General features: G+C 45.4%; 1 protein-coding gene and 1 pseudogene across 1 annotated transcript in view; one reads left to right on the top strand and one right to left on the bottom strand.

Moving 5' to 3' along the window:
* The window catches only part of LOC139575135 (solute carrier organic anion transporter family member 3A1-like), a 51,624-nt gene that overhangs the window by 3,705 nt on the left and 25,561 nt on the right, over positions 1–22,358 (top strand). The window contains exon 2 of the mRNA XM_071400138.1: positions 4,987–5,446. Coding sequence (XP_071256239.1) covers positions 4,987–5,446 — 460 coding nt within the window. The remainder of the gene's footprint in view (positions 1–4,986; positions 5,447–22,358) is intronic.
* Positions 12,973–14,027, bottom strand: LOC139575399 (hatching enzyme 1.2 pseudogene; annotated as a pseudogene).

The raw sequence follows: 22,358 nt of genomic DNA, 5'->3' as shown, positions 1-22,358 counted from the left end.
ATTGGTGCACTGTAAGACTCTAATAACAGCAGGCACAGTTGACCAAATCAGAGCTGTATATGAAGGCATGTATTGTTTTAATGTAACCTTTATTTAACTAGGCAAGTCAGTTAAGAACACATTCTTATTTACAATGACGGCCTACCGGGGAACAGTGGGCTAACTGCCTTGTTCAGGGGAACAGTGGGTTAACTGCCTTGTTCAGGGGAACAGTGGGCTAGCTGCCTTGTTCAGGGGAACAGTGGGCTAGCTGCCTTGTTCAGGGGAACAGTGGGCTAGCTGCCTTGTTCAGGGGAACAGTGGGTTAACTGCCTTGTTCAGGGGAACAGTGGGCTAACTGCCTTGTTCAGGGGAACCGTGGGTTAACTGCCTTGTTCAGGGGAACAGTGGGCTAACTGCCTTGTTCAGGGGAACAGTGGGTTAACTGCCTTGTTCAGGGGAACAGTGGGCTAACTGCCTTGTTCAGGGGAACAGTGGGCTAACTGCCTTGTTCAGGGGAACCGTGGGTTAACTGCCTTGTTCAGGGGAACAGTGGGCTAACTGCCTTGTTCAGGGGAACAGTGGGTTAACTGCCTTGTTCAGGGGAACAGTGGGCTAACTGCCTTGTTCAGGGGAACCGTGGGTTAACTGCCTTGTTCAGGGGAACAGTGGGTTAACTGCCTTGTTCAGGGGAACAGTGGGCTAGCTGCCTTGTTCAGAACACACTACGTAGACAGATAGCCCTCTCCCCCACACTACATAGACAGATAGTCCTCTCCCCACACTACGTAGACAGATAGCCCTCTCCCCCACACTACATAGACAGATAGCCCTCTCCCCCACACTACATAGACAGATAGCCCTCTCCCCACACTACGTAGACAGATAGCCCTCTCCCCCACACTACATAGACAGATAGCCCTCTCCCCACACTACGTAGACAGATAGCCCTCTCCCCCACACTACATAGACAGATAGCCCTCTCCCCACACTACATAGACAGATAGCCCTCTCCCCACACTACATAGACAGATAGTCCTCTCCCCACACTACATAGACAGATAGCCCTCTCCTCCACACTACATAGACAGATAGCCCTCTCCCCACACTACATAGACAGATAGTCCTCTCCCCACACTACGTAGACAGATAGCCCTCTCCCCACACTACGTAGACAGATAGCCCTCTCCCCACACTACGTAGACAGATAGCCCTCTCCCCACACTACATAGACAGATATCCCTCTCCCCACACTACGTAGACAGATAGCCCTCTCCCCACACTACATAGACAGATAGCCCTCTCCTCCACACTACATAGACATATATCCCTCTCCCCACACTACATAGACAGATAGCCCTCTCCCCCACACTACATAGACAGATATCCCTCTCCCCCACACTACATAGACAGATAGCCCTCTCCCCCACACTACATAGACAGATAGCCCTCTCCCCCACACTACATAGACAGATAGCCCTCTCCCCCACACTACATAGACAGATAGCCCTCTCCTCCACACTACATAGACAGATAGCCCTCTCCCCCACACTACATAGACAGATAGCCCTCTCCCCCACACTACATAGACAGATATCCCTCTCCCCCACACTACATAGACAGATAGCCCTCTCCTCCACACTACATAGACAGATAGCCCTCTCCTCCACACTACATAGACAGATAGCCCTCTCCCCCACACTACCTAGACAGATAGCCCTCTCCCCACACTACATAGACAGATAGCCCTCTCCCCCACACTACATAGACATATATCCCTCTCCCCACACTACATAGACATATATCCCTCTCCCCACACTACATAGACAGATAGCCCTCTCCCCCACACTACATAGACAGATATCCCTCTCCCCCACACTACATAGACAGATAGCTCTCTCCCCCACACTACATAGACAGATAGCCCTCTCCCCCACACTACATAGACAGATAGCCCTCTCCCCCACACTACATAGACAGATAGCCCTCTCCTCCACACTACATAGACAGATAGCCCTCTCCCCCACACTACGTAGACAGACAGCCCTCTCCCCACACTACATAGACAGATATCCCTCTCCCCCACACTACGTAGACAGATAGCCCTCTCCCCACACTACGTAGACAGATAGCCCTTTCCTCCACACTACGTAGACAGATAGCCCTCTCCCCACACTACATAGACAGATATCCCTCTCCCCCACACTACATAGACAGATAGCCCTCTCCTCCACACTACATAGACAGATAGCCCTCTCCCCCACACTACATAGACAGATAGTCCTCTCCCCACACTACATAGACAGATAGCCCTCTCCTCCACACTACATAGACAGATAGCCCTCTCCCCACACTACGTAGACAGATAGTCCTCTCCCCACACTACGTAGACAGATAGCCCTCTCCCCACACTACGTAGACAGATAGCCCTCTCCCCACACTACGTAGACAGATAGCCCTCTCCCCACACTACATAGACAGATATCCCTCTCCCCACACTACGTAGACAGATAGCCCTCTCCCCACACTACATAGACAGATAGCCCTCTCCTCCACACTACATAGACATATATCCCTCTCCCCACACTACATAGACAGATAGCCCTCTCCCCCACACTACATCGACAGATATCCCTCTCCCCCACACTACATAGACAGATAGCCCTCTCCCCCACACTACATAGACAGATAGCCCTCTCCCCCACACTACATAGACAGATAGCCCTCTCCCCCACACTACATAGACAGATAGCCCTCTCCTCCACACTACATAGACAGATAGCCCTCTCCCCCACACTACATAGACAGATAGCCCTCTCCCCCACACTACATAGACAGATATCCCTCTCCCCCACACTACATAGACAGATAGCCCTCTCCTCCACACTACATAGACAGATAGCCCTCTCCTCCACACTACATAGACAGATAGCCCTCTCCCCCACACTACCTAGACAGATAGCCCTCTCCCCACACTACATAGACAGATAGCCCTCTCCCCCACACTACATAGACATATATCCCTCTCCCCACACTACATAGACATATATCCCTCTCCCCACACTACATAGACAGATAGCCCTCTCCCCCACACTACATAGACAGATATCCCTCTCCCCCACACTACATAGACAGATAGCTCTCTCCCCCACACTACATAGACAGATAGCCCTCTCCCCCACACTACATAGACAGATAGCCCTCTCCCCCACACTACATAGACAGATAGCCCTCTCCTCCACACTACATAGACAGATAGCCCTCTCCCCCACACTACGTAGACAGACAGCCCTCTCCCCACACTACATAGACAGATATCCCTCTCCCCCACACTACGTAGACAGATAGCCCTCTCCCCACACTACGTAGACAGATAGCCCTTTCCTCCACACTACGTAGACAGATAGCCCTCTCCCCACACTACGTAGACAGATATCCCTCTCCCCCACACTACATAGACAGATAGCCCTCTCCTCCACACTACATAGACAGATAGCCCTCTCCCCCACACTACATAGACAGATAGCCCTCTCCTCCACACTACATAGACAGATAGCCCTCTCCCCCACACTACATAGACAGATATCCCTCTCCCCCACACTACATAGACAGATATCCCTCTCCCCCACACTACATAGACAGATAGCCCTCTCCTCCACACTACATAGACAGATAGCCCTCTCCTCCACACTACATAGACAGATAGCCCTCTCCCCCACACTACCTAGACAGATAGCCCTCTCCCCACACTACATAGACAGATAGCCCTCTCCCCCACACTACATAGACATATATCCCTCTCCCCACACTACATAGACAGATAGCCCTCTCCCCCACACTACATAGACAGATAGCCCTCTCCCCCACACTACATAGACAGATAGCCCTCTCCCCCACACTACATAGACAGATAGCCCTCTCCCCCACACTACATAGACAGATAGCCCTCTCCCCCACACTACGTAGACAGATAGCCCTCTCCTCCACACTACGTAGACAGATAGCCCTCTCCCCCACACTACGTAGACAGACAGCCCTCTCCCCACACTACATAGACAGATATCCCTCTCCCCACACTACGTAGACAGATATCCCTCTCCCCCACACTACATAGACAGATAGCCCTCTCCCCCACACTACATAGACAGATAGCCCTCTCCCCCACACTACATAGACAGATAGCCCTCTCCTCCACACTACATAGACAGATAGCCCTCTCCCCCACACTACATAGACAGATAGCCCTCTCCTCCACACTACATAGACAGATAGCCCTCTCCTCCACACTACATAGACAGATAGCCCTCTCCTCCACACTACATAGACAGATAGCCCTCTCCTCCACACTACATAGACAGATAGCCCTCTCCCCCACACTACCTAGACAGATAGCCCTCTCCCCACACTACATAGACAGATAGCCCTCTCCCCCACACTACGTAGACAGATAGCCCTCTCCCCCACACTACATAGACAGATAGCCCTCTCCCCACACTACATAGACAGATATCCCTCTCCCCCACACTACATAGACAGATAGCCCTCTCCCCCACACTACATAGACAGATAGCCCTCTCCCCCACACTACATAGACAGATAGCCCTCTCCCCCACACTACATAGACAGATAGCCCTCTCCCCCACACTACATAGACAGATAGCCCTCTCCTCCACACTACATAGACAGATAGCCCTCTCCCCACACTACATAGACAGATAGCCCTCTCCCCCACACTACATAGACAGATAGCCCTCTCCCCACACTACATAGACAGATAGCCCTCTCCCCCACACTACATAGACAGATAGCCCTCTCCCCCACACTACATAGACAGATAGCCCTCTCCCCACACTACGTAGACATATAGCCCTCTCCTCCACACTACATAGACAGATAGCCCTCTCCTCCACACTACATAGACAGATAGCCCTCTCCCCACACTACGTAGACATATAGCCCTCTCCTCCACACTACGTAGACAGATATAACATTGTGTTTCTATTCTAGGTGAGTGTTCTGACCACCCTGGAGCGCCGCTTCAACCTCCAGTCCGCCGACGTGGGCGTGATCGCCAGCAGCTTCGAGATCGGCAACCTGGCCCTCATCCTATTTGTCAGCTACTTCGGTGCAAAGGCCCACCGGCCGCGTCTGATTGGCTGCGGGGGCCTCGTCATGGCGCTGGGCGCGCTGCTCTCCGCCCTGCCAGAGTTCCTGACCCACCAGTATGAGTACGAGGCCGGGGATGGGTGGCACGCGGAGGACGGGAGGGATGTGTGTTCCAACATGACCAGGACTGAGGGCAGAGACTCTGCCTTCCTGTGTGGGAACAAGTCCAACACCAACATGATGTACCTGCTGCTGATAGGGGCCCAGGTACTGCTGGGGATCGGGGCAACACCAGTACAGCCTCTAGGGGTGTCCTACATAGACGACCACGTCAAGAGGAAAGACTCCTCTCTGTATATAGGTGAGTATATTAACCTTATATAATATACATATTAATAACAGAACAACGTGTTACTCCTCTGTATATAGGTGAGTATATTAACCGTATATAATATACATATTAATAACAGAACAACTTGTTACTCCTCTCTGTATATGGAGTAGGACCACACGCATTAGGAAGAAAGTGGTGACTCGTCTCTATACTGTATATAGAGGTCAGTTAACTACCACTCCCTAACCACAATAACCCTAACCACAATCCAGCAGGTTCTCTCTGTATATACTGTAGGTGAGTAGGACCACACGCTTTAGAACAAAATAACTAGGAACACCTCGCTGAAACGTTCAACCAGCCCGTCAGTTTGAGGGTGGTAAGGGGTTGTGCCATGCTGTCTGTGGTGCTGCTTTATGAGCTTGGAGTTGAAGTTGGTTCTCTGATCAGTGACAATATAACCTATTGGAACATGACTAACTACTTGTTAGTTTTCCTGTGATGTGTTTGGAAACGCACACCATAGGGCAGAGGTAGGTAACTACATGCAGCCTAGGGCTGATTCATGTCAGAGCGGATGGTTGGGAGAACGGAACATAGTTATAATAATTTGTACACTCTAAATTGACCACAATTAAATTGACCCAAAAAGAGATTGTATTTGAAAATAACAGTAGTGTCATAGCTTGATTACATTGAGACACGATCACATTTCTGTTTTTAGCTGAATTCCTGGCGGTTTGAGTCTTTTTGGACCAATTATTGTTGTAATGTTTTTTGCCAAAATCTTTGGGGGGCCCAAAACAAATGACTGGCAGGCCGGTTTTGGCACGCGGGCCGCCAGTTGCCAACCCCTGCCATAGGGGTTAAGTGCTGAGAGAGAATGATGAGGACAGACGGTAATGAGGTCATTTATCATCAGCACAACAGGCAGAATACAGTGGCTAGTATATGAGAAGAAAAACTCTATTCAACACTATATCATAATGAGTCCCTTCTTTACAACATTATCTGGCTCTAACTAACAAGTACTAGCCCTGGATTAACTATGTCTCTAACTAACAAGTACTATCCCTGGATTAACTATGTCTCTAACTAACAAGTACAAGCCCTGGATTAACTCTGTCTCTAACTAACAAGTACTAGCCCTGGATTAACTATGTGGCTCTAACTAACAAGTACTATCCCTGGATTAACTCTCTGGCTCTAACTAACAAGTACTATCCCTGGATTAACTCTCTGGCTCTAACTAACAAGTACTAGCCCTGGATTAACTCTGTCTCTAACTAACAAGTACTAGCCCTGGATTAACTCTCTGGCTCTAACTAACAAGTACTATCCCTGGATTAACTCTGTCTCTAACTAACAAGTACTATCCCTAGATTAACTCTCTGGCTCTAACTAACAAGTACTATCCCTGGATTAACTCTCTGGCTCTAACTAACAAGTACTAGCCCTGGATTAACTCTGTCTCTAACTAACAAGTACTAGCCCTGGATTAACTCTCTGGCTCTAACTAACAAGTACTATCCCTGGATTAACTCTGTCTCTAACTAAGAAGTACTAGCCCTGGATTAACTCTCTGGCTCTAACTAACAAGTACTAGCCCTGGATTAACTCTGTCTCTAACTAACAAGTATTAGCCCTGGATTAACTCTCTGGCTCTAACTAACAAGTACTATCCCTGGATTAACTCTGTCTCTAACTAACAAGTACTAGCCCTGGATTAACTCTGTCTCTAACTAACAAGTACTATCCCTGGATTAACTCTCTGGCTCTAACTAACAAGTACTAGCCCTGGATTAACTCTGTCTCTAACTAACAAGTACTATCCCTGGATTAACTCTCTGACTCTAACTAACAAGTACTATCCCTGGATTAACTCTGTCTCTAACTAACAAGTACTATCCCTGGATTAACTCTGTCTCTAACTAACAAGTACTAGCCCTAGATTAACTCTCTGGCTCTAACTAACAAGTACTATCCCTGGATTAACTCTCTGGCTCTAACTAACAAGTACTAGCCCTGGATTAACTCTGTCTCTAACTAACAAGTACTATCCCTGGATTAACTCTCTGACTCTAACTAACAAGTACTATCCCTGGATTAACTCTGTCTCTAACTAACAAGTACTATCCCTGGATTAACTCTGTCTCTAACTAACAAGTACTATCCCTAGATTAACTCTCTGGCTCTAACTAACAAGTACTATCCCTGGATTAACTCTCTGGCTCTAACTAACAAGTACTAGCCCTGGATTAACTCTGTCTCTAACTAACAAGTACTAGCCCTGGATTAACTCTCTGGCTCTAACTAACAAGTACTATCCCTGGATTAACTCTGTCTCTAACTAAGAAGTACTAGCCCTGGATTAACTCTCTGGCTCTAACTAACAAGTACTAGCCCTGGATTAACTCTCTGGCTCTAACTAACAAGTACTATCCCTGGATTAACTCTCTGGCTCTAACTAACAAGTACTAGCCCTGGATTAACTCTGTCTCTAACTAACAAGTACTATCCCTGGATTAACTCTCTGACTCTAACTAACAAGTACTAGCCCTGGATTAACTCTCTGGCTCTAACTAACAAGTACTAGCCCTGGATTAACTCTGTCTCTAACTAACAAGTACTAGCCCTGGATTAACTCTCTGGCTCTAACTAACAAGTACTATCCCTGGATTAACTCTGTCTCTAACTAAGAAGTACTAGCCCTGGATTAACTCTCTGGCTCTACCTAACGAGTACTAGCCCTGGATTAACTCTGTCTCTAACTAACAAGTATTAGCCCTGGATTAACTCTCTGGCTCTAACTAACAAGTACTATCCCTGGATTAACTCTGTCTCTAACTAACAAGTACTAGCCCTGGATTAACTCTGTCTCTAACTAACAAGTATTAGCCCTGGATTAACTCTGTCTCTAACTAACAAGTACTATCCCTGGATTAACTCTCTGGCTCTAACTAACAAGTACTAGCCCTGGATTAACTCTGTCTCTAACTAACAAGTACTATCCCTGGATTAACTCTCTGACTCTAACTAACAAGTACTATCCCTGGATTAACTCTGTCTCTAACTAACAAGTACTATCCCTGGATTAACTCTGTCTCTAACTAACAAGTACTAGCCCTGGATTAACTATGTGGCTCTAACTAACAAGTACTAGCCCTGGATTAACTCTGTCTCTAACTAACAAGTACTATCCCTGGATTAACTCTCTGACTCTAACTAACAAGTACTATCCCTGGATTAACTCTGTCTCTAACTAACAAGTACTATCCCTGGATTAACTCTCTGTCTCTAACTAACAAGTACTAGCCCTGGATTAACTATGTGGCTCTAACTAACAAGTACTATCCCTGGATTAACGCTGTCTCTAACTAACAAGTACTAGCCCTGCATTAACTCTCTGTCTCTAACTAACAAGTACTAGCCCTGGATTAACTCTGTCTCTAACTAACAAGTATTAGCCCTGGATTAACTCTGTCTCAAACTAACAAGTACTATCCCTGGATTAACTCTCTGGCTCTAACTAACAAGTACTAGCCCTGGATTAATTCTGTCTCTAACTAACAAGTATTAGCCCTGGATTAACTCTGTCTCAAACTAACAAGTACTATCCCTGGATTAACTCTCTGGCTCTAACTAACAAGTACTAGCCCTGGATTAACTCTGTCTCTAACTAACAAGTATTATCCCTGGATTAACTCTGTCTCTAACTAACAAGTACTATCCCTGGATTAACTCTCTGGCTCTAACTAACAAGTACTAGCCCTGGATTAACTCTGTCTCTAACTAACAAGTACTATCCCTGGATTAACTCTCTGACTCTAACTAACAAGTACTATCCCTGGATTAACTCTGTCTCTAACTAACAAGTACTATCCCTGGATTAACTCTGTCTCTAACTAACAAGTACTAGCCCTGGATTAACTATGTGGCTCTAACTAACAAGTACTATCCCTGGATTAACTCTGTCTCTAACTAACAAGTACTAGCCCTGCATTAACTCTCTGTCTCTAACTAACAAGTACTAGCCCTGGATTAACTCTGTCTCTAACTAACAAGTACTATCCCTGGATTAACTCTCTGACTCTAACTAACAAGTACTATCCCTGGATTAACTCTGTCTCTAACTAACAAGTACTATCCCTGGATTAACTCTCTGTCTCTAACTAACAAGTACTAGCCCTGGATTAACTATGTGGCTCTAACTAACAAGTACTATCCCTGGATTAACGCTGTCTCTAACTAACAAGTACTAGCCCTGCATTAACTCTCTGTCTCTAACTAACAAGTACTAGCCCTGGATTAACTCTGTCTCTAACTAACAAGTATTAGCCCTGGATTAACTCTGTCTCAAACTAACAAGTACTATCCCTGGATTAACTCTCTGGCTCTAACTAACAAGTACTAGCCCTGGATTAACTATGTCTCTAACTAACAAGTACTAGCCCTGGATTAACTCTCTGTCTCTAACTAACGAGTACTATCCCTGGATTAACTATGTGGCTCTAACTAACAAGTACTAGCCCTGGATTAACTCTGTCTCTAACTAACAAGTACTATCCCTGGATTAACTCTCTGTCTCTAACTAACAAGTATTAGCCCTGGATTAACTCTGTCTCTAACTAACAAGTACTATCCCTGGATTAACTCTGTCTCTAACTAACAAGTACTAGCCCTGGATTAACTATGTCTCTAACTAACAAGTACTATCCCTGGATTAACTCTGTCTCTAACTAACAAGTACTATCCCTGGATTAACTCTGTCTCTAACTAACAAGTATTAGCCCTGGATTAACTCTGTCTCTAACTAACAAGTATTATCCCTGGATTAACTCTGTCTCTAACTAACAAGTACTATCCCTGGATTAACTCTGTCTCCAACTAACAAGTACTAGCCCTAGATTAACTATGTCTCTAACTAACAAGTACTAGCCCTGGATTAACTATGTCTCTAACTAACAAGTACTAGCCCTGGATTAACTCTCTTTCTCTAACTAACAAGTACTAGCCCTGGATTAACTCTGTCTCTAACTAACAAGTACTAGCCCTGGATTAACTATGTGGCTCTAACTAACAAGTACTAGCCCTAGATTAACTCTGTCTCTAACTAACAAGTACTAGCCATGGATTAACTCTGTCTCTAACTAACAAGTACTAGCCCTGGATTAACTATGTCTCTAACTAACAAGTACTAGCCCTGGATTAACTCTCTGTCTCTAACTAACGAGTACTATCCCTGGATTAACTATGTGGCTCTAACTAACAAGTACTAGCCCTGGATTAACTCTGTCTCTAACTAACAAGTACTATCCCTGGATTAACTCTCTGTCTCTAACTAACAAGTATTAGCCCTGGATTAACTCTGTCTCTAACTAACAAGTACTATCCCTGGATTAACTCTGTCTCTAACTAACAAGTACTAGCCCTGGATTAACTATGTCTCTAACTAACAAGTACTATCCCTGGATTAACTCTGTCTCTAACTAACAAGTACTATCCCTGGATTAACTCTGTCTCTAACTAACAAGTATTAGCCCTGGATTAACTCTGTCTCTAACTAACAAGTACTATCCCTGGATTAACTCTGTCTCTAACTAACAAGTATTAGCCCTGGATTAACTCTGTCTCTAACTAACAAGTACTAGCCCTGGATTAACTCTCTGGCTCTAACTAACAAGTACTATCCCTGGATTAACTCTCTGCCTCTAACTAACAAGTACTATCCCTGGATTAACTCTCTGGCTCTAACTAACAAGTACTATCCCTGGATTAACTCTCTGGGTCTAACTAACAAGTACTATCCCTGGATTAACTCTCTGCCTCTAACTAACAAGTACTATCCCTGGATTAACTCTCAAATTAATCTCTCCCCTACATTTAAATCACCATCAAGACTAATGGCGTGACTAAGGGGCTGATTGAGGGACTGATTCTGACCAGTCACTAGGTTACGTAAACCTAATGACACAGTGACTACAGAGACCTAATGAGACAGTGACTAAAGGGGTCTAATGACACAGTGACTAAAGAGGTCTAATAACACAGTGACTAAAGAGGTCTAATGACACAGTGACTACAGAGACTAGAACCAGGCTACCGGCAGACTAGAACCAGGCTACCAGCAGGCTAGAACCAGGCTACCAGCAGGCTGGAACAAGGCTACCAGCAGACTAGAACCAGGCTACCAGCAGGCTAGAACCAGGCTACCAGCAGGCTAGAATCAGGCTACCAGCATACTAGAACCAGGCTACCGCCAGACGTGAACCAGGCTACCAGCAGGCTAGAACCAGGCCACCAGCAGACTAGAACCAGGCTACCAGCAGACTAGAACCAGGCTACCAGCAGGCTAGAACCAGGCTACCAGCAGACTTGAACCAGGCTACCAGCAGGCTAGAACCAGGCTACCAGCAGACTAGAACCAGGCTACCAGCAGGCTAGAACCAGGCTACCAGCAGGCTAGAACCAGGCTACCAGCAGGCTAGAACCAGGCTACCAGCAGACTAGAACCAGGCTACCAACAGGCTTGAACCAGGCTACCAGCAGGCTAGAACCAGGCTACCAGCAGACTAGAACCAGGCTACCAGCAGGCTAGAACCAGGCTACCAGCAGGCTAGAATCAGGCTACCAGCATACTAGAACCAGGCTACCAGCAGACTAGAACCAGGCTACCAGCAGGCTAGAAGCAGGCTACCAGCAGGCTAGAATCAGGCTACCAGCATACTAGAACCAGGCTACCAGCAGGCTAGAACCAGGCTACCAGCAGACTAGAACCAGGCTACCAGCAGGCTAGAACCAGGCTACCAGTAGACTTGAACCAGGCTAACAGCAGACTAGAACCAGGCTACCAGCAGACTAGAACCAGGCTACCAGCAGACTAGAACCAGGCTACCAGCACGCTAGAACCAGGCTACCAGCAGACTAGAACCAGGCTACCAGCAGGCTAGAGCCAGGCTACCAGCAGGCTAGAACCAGGCTACCAGCAGACTAGAACCAGGCTACCAGCAGACTAGAACCAGGCTACCAGCAGACTAGAATCAGGCTACAAGCATACTAGAACCAGGCTACCAGCAGGCTAGAACCAGGCTACCAGCAGACTAGAACCAGGCTACCAGCAGGCTAGAACCAGGCTACCAGCAGACTAGAACCAGGCTACCAGCAGACTAGAACCAGGCTACCAGCAGACTAGAACCAGGCTACCAGCAGACTAGAACCAGGCTACCAGCAGACTAGAACCAGGCTACCAGCAGACTAGAACCAGGCTACCAGCAGGCTAGAACCAGGCTACCACCAGACTAGAACCAGGCTACCAGCAGACTAGAACCAGGCTACCAGCAGACTAGAACCAGGCTACCACCAGACTAGAACCAGGCTACCAGCAGACTAGAACCAGGCTACTAGCAGGCTAGAACCAGGCTACCACCAGATTAGAACCAGGCTACCGCTAGGCTAGAACCAGGCTACAACAACTTCCAGAAACATGGGAGGAAACATGTCAACATATATACAGCACCATATTGTCATCAGAAAAACACAAGAAGATTCAATAATGTTGTTTCAAATGCTTTTATTTCTGTTTCAATCCAAAGTGATACAGAAAACCACATTGTTCTGTACTACAACACATTTATCTGATCTAAATCCCATAAGGCAATAAGAGAAGCTAGTGAATTATTGTGAATAACACACGGCTGATGATTTGAATGAACAGGACACTGGATAATGTGTCAGATGTATTGTAGACATCTTCACCTTACTCTCCTCCTTCCTGTGATGTCTTCCTCTCAGCAGCCGTAGAGTCGGTTGATCCTCAGGATGTCAGTGGTGGACATCCCCTGTCTCTGGCCGATGGACACGTCAGAGTTGGGGATGGGGGTGATGGTGTCCTTCTCGTTGATAGAGAAGGCTGTTTTTCCATAGTGCATGACAGAGCTGTAGTCATAGGGAGTGTTCAGGTTGTTGGTGTTTTGTTTATCGAAGTTATAGGCCATGTTTGAGTCGATGTTCTTCCAGTTGATCCTGATGTACTGGTCACGGTCGCTCCTGGTTTGTTCGTGCTGGAATCCCAGAGCGTGGAGGGTCTCGTGCTGAATGATGCCGAGAAAGATGCAGCCCACGCTGTTAACAGAGACTGTCTGTTTCCCTCCAATTCTCCCGAGAGAGGAGTAGCAGCCGTTCAAACTCTCAAAGCTGATGTAGTCTTTCTGGTTGCCACGCGGCACAAAGCGAATGCAGGTCTTGCTGTGGAACGACTGGACGGCGAGCTCAATCTCCTTCCTGTCGGAGGGAGTGAATCTGCTGTCTTCTGTTGTGTAGGGCACTTCAACGTATCCGTTAGAGGCTTTGTTCCACAGGCAGCTGTTTCCTCCCTGCATGCACTGCATGGCATTTCTGGTTCTTGGCACCACCAGGTCTCCCTCCATCAGCATCTCATCAGAGCCGTTATTAGCGGACAGAATTCTCTCAGTGATGTCTACAGCCTCAAGGTGGTCTATCCACATGGCTGGTCCACTGTGGTCCATTTGGGCCTGAGAGAGGCCCAGTACCAGCAGCAGGATGGTGAGAGAGGGGCTTTGCTCCATCTTCAGTGTGTGGACAGACTCTGGATGGCTCCTTGGATCTGGCAGTGGAGATACTCTAGATGTCTTCTTGGTCTTTGAGATGCTTTGGAGAGTCTCCTTGGCACTGAGTCTGGATGTGTGATTCTGTCTGGTCAGTCCTGGGCTTTTATACAGACCTCTACAGGTGTGTCTGCAGGAGGATTAAGGGTTGGGGTCCATGTTGTTAGTTCTAAATAAACTTCTGAAGGGAGGACTCCACCTACAGTTTACACAAGGATTCATTTACTAGGCTGGGGTTTTTCTTTAAATCCACCATTAGGACTACTGGAAAGACACACACAGGGCCGGCTCCAGGCATAAGCAACATGAGCGGTCGCCGACCAGGCATGTAATCATATAATTTGGGGGGGGGGGAGAAACTCAGTCGGGGTCTCAACTTCCTGTTGAGAGTTAAGTTAGTAGAATACACAAGGTGCAAGTTTGAAATGTGGTTTTGCATCAGCTGTTTTTCACTTGTTATGTCAGTCACTAACCCTCAATCAGCCTTGTCAGATTACAATGTTTAGATCTTATTAGTCAGTATCACTCAGATATCATTACCATGGCAAAATGTGTACAACTGCAGGGCATGTACTTTAACGTTCAAGAGAGGGGCCACAATATTTTTGGGATCCCTTGGTGGGGGCCCCCCAAAATGCTAGAACCGGGCCTGCACACACACACACACACACACACACACAGACAGACAGACAGACAGACAGACAGACAGACAGACAGACAGAGACAGACAGACAGACAGACAGACAGACAGACAGACAGACAGACAGACAGACAGACAGACAGACAGACAGACAGACAGACAGACAGCCAGACAGACAGCCAGCCAGACAGCCAGCCAGACAGCCAGCCAGCCAGACAGCCAGCCAGACAGCCAGCCAGACAGACAGCCAGACAGCCAGCCAGACAGACAGACAGCCAGACAGACAGACAGACAGACAGACAGACAGACAGACAGACAGCCAGACAGCCAGCCAGCCAGACAGCCAGACAGACAGACAGACAGACAGACAGACAGACAGAGGTTGGTTTCCAGCTGGTCCAGTCTTCAGCTCACCCATTAGGGTTATTCTGGGAGGGACTAGCTCACTGATGGACCTCTCTTAGCCATGTTGTCTTACACAGGCCTCACTAGGGGTTTAAGTTGCTTTGTTTGCAGGAAACACCCCACCCTGTTCTCATAGTTTATGGACAGTAAAATAGCTGTCCTATTACCCAAATATAATGTGATGAATGAAAGCACATCCGTTTGTCCATCCAGATGCAGTGTAGATGATAATAAACGTGACAGTCAAACATATGTCCCCCAGTCAGTAGTATGATGGAGATCAGCCATATGTCCCCCAGTCAGTAGTATGATGGAGATCAGCCATATGTCCCTCAGTCAGTAGTATGATGGAGATCAGCCATATGTCCCCCAGTCAGTAGTATGATGGAGATCAGCCATATGTCCCCCAGTCAGTAGTATGATGGAGATCAGTCATATGTCCCCCAGTCAGTAGTATGACATGGAGATCAGCCATATGTCCCCCAGTCAGTAGTATGATGGAGATCAGCCATATGTCCCCCAGTCAGTAGTATGATGGAGATCAGCCGTATGTCCCTCAGTCAGTAGTATGATGGAGATCAGCCGTATGTCCCCCAGTCAGTAGTATGATGGAGATCAGCCATATGTCCCCCAGTCAGTAGTATGATGGAGATCAGCCATATGTCCCTCAGTCAGTAGTATGATGGAGATCAGCCATATGTCCCCCAGTCAGTAGTATGATGGAGATCAGCCATATGTCCCCCAGTCAGTAGTATGATGGAGATCAGCCATATGTCCCCCAGTCAGTAGTATGATGGAGATCAGCCATATGTCCCCCAGTCAGTAGTATGATGGAGATCAGCCATATGTCCCCCAGTCAGTAGTATGATGGATATCAGCCATATGTCCCCCAGTCAGTGTATGATGGCGATCAGCCATATGTCCCCCAGTCAGTAGTCATATGTCCCCCAGTCAGTAGTATGATGGAGATCAGCCATATGTCCCCCAGTCAGTAGTATGATATGGAGATTAACCATATGTCCCCCAGTCAGTAGTATGATGGAGATCAGCCATATGTCCCCCAGTCAGTAGTATGATATGGAGATCAGCCATATGTCCCCCAGTCAGTGGTATGATATGGAGATCAGCCATATGTCCCCCAGTCAGTAGTATGATATGGAGATCAGCCATATGTCCCTCAGTCAGTAGTATGATGATGGAGATCAGCCATATGTCCCCCGGTCAATAGCATGATATGGAGATCAGCCATATGTCCTCCAGTCAGTAGTATGATGGAGATCAGCCGTATGTCCCCCAGTCAGTAGTATGATATTGAGATCAGCCATATGTCCCCCAGTCAGTAGTATGATATGGAGATCAGCCATATGTCCTCCAGTCAGTAGTATGATGGAGATCAGCCATATGTCCCCCAGTCAGTAGTATGATGGAGATCAGCCATATGTCTCCCAGTCAGCAGTATGATATGGAGATCAGCCGTATGTCCCCCAGCCAGTAGTATGATGAGATCAGCCATATGTCCCCCAGCCAGTAGTATGATGGAGATCAGCCATATGTCCCCCAGTCAGTAGTATGATGGAGAACAGCCATATGTCCCCCAGTCAGTAGTATGATGGAGATCAGCCATATGTCCCCCAGTCAGTAGTATGATGGAGATCAGCCATATGTCCCCCAGTCAGTAGTATGATGGAGATCAGCCGTATGTCCCCCAGTCAGTAGTATGATGGAGATCAGCCATATGTCCCCAGTCAGTAGTATGATGGAGATCAGCCATATGTCCCCCTGCCAGTAGTATGCTGAGATCAGCCATATGTCCCCCAGTCAGTAGTATGATGGAGATCAGCCATATGTCCCCCAGTCAGTAGTATGATGGAGATCAGCCATATGTCCCCCAGTCAGTAGTATGATGGAGATCAGCCATATGTCCCCCAGTCAGTAGTATGATGGAGATCAGCCATATGTCCCCTGGTCAATAGTATGATATGGAGATCAGCCATATGTCCCCCAGTCAGTAGTATGATGGAGATCAGCCATATGTCTTCCAGTCAGTAGTATGATGGAGATCAGCCGTATGTCCCTCAGTCAGTAGTATGATGGAGATCAGCCGTATGTCCCCGAGCCAGTAGTATGATGGAGATCAGCCATATGTCCCCCAGTCAGTAGTATGATGGAGAACAGACATATGTCCCCCAGTCAGTAGTATGATATGGAGATCAGCCATATGTCCCCCAGTCAATAGTATGATATGGAGATCAGCCATATGTCCCCCAGTCAGTAGTATGATATGGAGATCAGCCATATGTCCCCCAGTCAGTAGTATGATATGGAGATCAGCCATATGTCCCTCAGTCAGTAGTATGATGGAGATCAGCCATATGTCCCCCAGTCAGTAGTATGATGGAGACCAGCCATATGTCCCGCAGTCAGTAGTATGATGGAGATCAGCCATATGTCCCCCAGTCAGTAGTATGATGGAGATCAGCCATATGTCCCCCAGTCAGTAGTATGATGGAGATCAGCCATATGTCCCCCAGTCAGTAGTATGATGGAGATCAGCCATATGTCCCCCAGTCAGTAGTATGATGGAGATCAGCCATATGTCCCCCAGTCAGTAGTATGATGGAGATCAGCCGTATGTCCCCCAGTCAGTAGTATGATGGAGATCAGCCGTATGTCTCCCAGTCAGTAGTATGATATGGAGATCAGCCATATGTCCCCCAGTCAGTAGTATGATGGAGATCAGCCATATGTCCCCCTGCCAGTAGTATGCTGAGATCAGCCATATGTCCCCCAGTCAGTAGTATGATGGAGATCAGCCGTATGTCCCCCAGCCAGTAGTATGATGAGATCAGCCATATGTCCCTCAGTCAGTAGTATGATGGAGATCAGCCATATGTCCCCCAGTCAGTAGTATGATGAGATCAGCCATATGTCCCCCAGTCAGTAGTATGATGGAGATCAGCCATATGTCCCCCAGTCAGTAGTATGATGGAGATCAGCCATATGTCCCCCAGTCAGTAGTATGATGGAGATCAGCCGTATGTCCCCCAGTCAGTAGTATGATGGAGATCAGCCGTATGTCCCCCAGTCAGTAGTATGATGGAGATCAGCCATATGTCCCCCAGTCAGTAGTATGATGGAGATCAGCCATATGCCCCCCAGTCAGTAGTATGATGGAGATCAGCCCCCTCGTCAATTCTGATCTTAATGACTGACGCAGAAAACCACGTATTAGTAGTTATTTATAAAACCTTACTTTGACGTGGAAATGATCTTATCTCTACTCAGAGTCTAGACTTGATGTCAGTGATTTTCCTGCTGGTTATGTATGGCTATTCTTTCCCCTTGCAGTTTAAGGACAGACCATTTCTTTCCCCTTGCAGTTTAAGGACAGACCATTTCTTTCCCCTTGCAGTTTAAGGTCAGACCATTTCTTTCCCCTTGCAGTTTAAAGTCAGACCATTTCTTTCCCCTTGCAGTTTAAGGACAGACCATTTATTTTTCCTTGCAGTTTAAGGTCAGACCATTTCTTTTTCCCATCAGCCACAGTTCTGTCTTGCTGCCCCACCTCGTTCACTGCAGCAGCAACTAGAGGTCGAATTAGGGCCGATGTCAAGTTTTCATAACAATCGGTAATCGGCATTTTTGGACGCCGATTATATTGCAATCCACGAGGAGACTGCGTGGCAGGCTGACCACCTGTTACGCGAATGCAGGCAGCAAGAAGCCATGGTAAGTTGCTAGCTAGCATTAAACTTATCTTATAAAAAACAATCAATCTTAACATAATCACTAGTTAACTACACATGGTTGATGATATTACTAGTTTAACTAGCTTGTCCTGCGTAGCATATAATCACGAGTTAACTACACATGGTTGATGATATTACTAGTTTAACTAGCTTGTCCTGCGTAGCATATAATCACTAGTTAACTACACATGGTTGATGATATTACTAGTTTAACTAGCTTGTCCTGCGTTGCATATAATCACTAGTTAACTACACATGGTTGATGATATTACTAGTTTAACTAGCTTGTCCTGCGTTGCATATAATCACTAGTTAACTACACATGGTTGATGATATTACTAGTTTAACTAGCTTGTCCTGCGTTGCATATAATCACTAGTTAACTACACATGGTTGATGATATTACTAGTTTAACTAGCTTGTCCTGCGTAGCATATAATCACTAGTTAACTACACATGGTTGATGATATTACTAGTTTAACTAGCTTGTCCTGCGTAGCATATAATCACTAGTTAACTACACATGGTTGATGATATTACTAGTTTAACTAGCTTGTCCTGCGTAGCATATAATCACTAGTTAACTACACATGGTTGATGATATTACTAGTTTAACTAGCTTGTCCTGCGTAGCATATAATCACTAGTTAACTACACATGGTTGATGATATTACTAGTTTAACTAGCTTGTCCTGCGTAGCATATAATCACTAGTTAACTACACATGGTTGATGATATTACTAGTTTAACTAGCTTGTCCTGCGTAGCATATAATCACTAGTTAACTACACATGGTTGATGATATTACTAGTTTAACTAGCTTGTCCTGCGTAGCATATAATCACTAGTTAACTACACATGGTTGATGATATTACTAGTTTAACTAGCTTGTCCTGCGTAGCATATAATCACTAGTTAACTACACATGGTTGATGATATTACTAGTTTAACTAGCTTGTCCTGCGTGGCATATAATCACTAGTTAACTACACATGGTTGATGATATTACTAGTTTAACTAGCTTGTCCTGCGTTGCATATAATCACTAGTTAACTACACATGGTTGATGATATTACTAGTTTAACTAGCTTGTCCTGCGTTGCATATAATCAATAGGGTGCCTGAAATTGTGTCACTTCTCTTGCTTTCAGGGTATATGCAGAGTCAGGGTATATGCAGAGTCAGGGTATATGCAGAGTCAGGGTATATGCAGAGTCAGGGTATATGCAGAGTCAGGGTATATGCAGAGTCAGGGTATATGCAGAGTCAGGGTATATGCAGCAGTTTGGGTATATGCAGCAGTTTGGGTATATGCAGCAGTTTGGGTATATGCAGAGTCAGGGTATATGCAGCAGTTTGGGCCGCCTGGCTCGTTGTGAACTGTGTGATGACCATTTCTTCCTAACAAAGACCGTAATTCATTTGCCAGAATTTTACACAATTATGACATAACATTGAACGTTGTGCAATGTAACAGCAATATTTAGACTTAGGGATGCCACCCATTCGATAAAATACGGAACGGTTCATTGTTTTTGAAATGATAGTAATGATTTAACCATATTAATGACCTCGTATTTCTGTGTGTTTATTATAATTAAGTCTATGATTTGATATTTGGTAGAGCAGTCTGACTGAGCGGTGGTAGGCAGCAGCAGGCTCGTAAGCATTCATTCAAACCGCACTTTCCTCCGTTTGCCAGCAGCTTTTCGCAATGCTTGAAGCACAGCGCTGTTTATGACTACAAGCCTATCAACTCCCATAATTAGGATGGCAATACCATAGTGCCTATAAGAACATCCAATAGTCAAAGGTCTATGAAATACAAATGGTATAGAGAGAAATAGTCCAATGAATAAATACAACCTAAAACTTCTTACCTGGGAATATTGAAGAGGAACTGAAACGTCAGCTTTCTTACATGGCACATATTGCACTTTTACTGTCTTCTCCAACACTGTGTTTTTGCATTATTTAAACCAAATTGAACATGTTTCATTATTTATTTGAGACTAAATTGATTTTATTTATGTATTATATTAAGTTAAAATAAAAGTGTTCATAGTTCATTCAGTATTGTTGTAATTGTCATTATTACAAATATATAAAAATCGTCTGACTAATCGGTATCGGCTGTTTTTAAACAGACAGCTCGGTACATTCAGCTTGTCAACACCTCTTACAAAAACAAGTAGTGATTGAAGTCAATCTCTCTTCCACTTTGAGCCAGGAGAGATTGACATGCATGTCATTAATATTAGCTCTCTGTGTACATCCAAGGGCCAGCCGTGCTGCCCTGTCTGAGCCAACTGCAATTGACCACACGTCTGAACAGTAGTCGAGGTGCGACAAAACTAGAGCCTGTAGGACCTGCCTTGTTGATAATGCTGTTAAGGGTTTACAGGGACCCGGTCAGAGATATGTGCAGAGTACTGCCACCCTCTTGTGGCTTAGACTTAGAACTGAAAGTATTTATATTTCGTAAAATAACTAACTTTTAAAGATGCTATGTAGAAATCACTCTGCCATTTCCTGTTTGCTAAAATTCTAATAGTTCATCTAATTTCAGTTTATGTGACAAAGCAAGCAAGTCTAGTGTAGAGAATCACTGTACCATCTGAACCGCTGTGAAATATATTTTCCAGAACCAAGAATGTTGTATTTTCATCTGTTTGAAGTTGGTGTCCGAAACTACAAGTAAAAGATACAATACCTACGCTTCAGAACAGGAAGCATAGAAATAGCGCACATAGAACAGATCTACCGCTTCTTAGACTTGCTTTCAATGCGAATGACGGATCTATAACTCACAATTCTGTGCATTTGGTCGGGTCGCCCCAAAAAAGTGACATATTGCAGCTCTAAGGAAATGACTGCAACATACAGTCGTCCAATTGTATAAAAAGAGGGAAGGTATATCTTTCTGACTTCACTGGAAAGTTATGAAAGGTTACATTTGCCTTAGTATAAATCTGTCTAAACGTGTCCTTAATAACAATGAAAAGTGTAATTTTGACATTGTGGATGTTATTATTAAAGTGTCTTTTTGACGTTGTGGATGTTATTATTAAAGGGTCTTTTTGACGTTGTGAATGTTATTATTAAAGTGTCTTTTTGACGTTGTGAATGTTATTATTAAAGGGTCTTTTTGATGTTGTGAATGTTATTATTAAAGGGTCTTTTTGACGTTGTGAATGTTATTATTAAAGGGTCTTTTTGACGTTGTGAATGTTATTATTAAAGGGTCTTTTTGACGTTGTGAATGTTATTATTAAAGGGCCTTTTTGACATTGTGAATGTTATTATTAAAGGGTCTTTTTGACGTTGTGGATGTTATTATTAAAGGGTCTTTTTGACGTTGTGAATGTTATTATTAAAGGGTCTTTTTGACGTTGTGGATGTTATTATTAAAGGGTCTTTTTGACGTTGTGAATGTTATTATTAAAGGGTCTTTTTGACGTTGTGGATGTTATTATTAAAGGGTCTTTTTGACGTTGTGGATGTTATCTTGAAAGTGTCCT

The sequence above is a fragment of the Salvelinus alpinus genome, chromosome 5 (assembly GCF_045679555.1).
Source record: "Salvelinus alpinus chromosome 5, SLU_Salpinus.1, whole genome shotgun sequence".
NCBI classification, from domain to species: domain Eukaryota; kingdom Metazoa; phylum Chordata; class Actinopteri; order Salmoniformes; family Salmonidae; genus Salvelinus; species Salvelinus alpinus.
The sequence above is the reverse complement of the archived record's forward strand: the minus strand, read 5'-3'. Positions and strand labels throughout refer to the sequence as shown.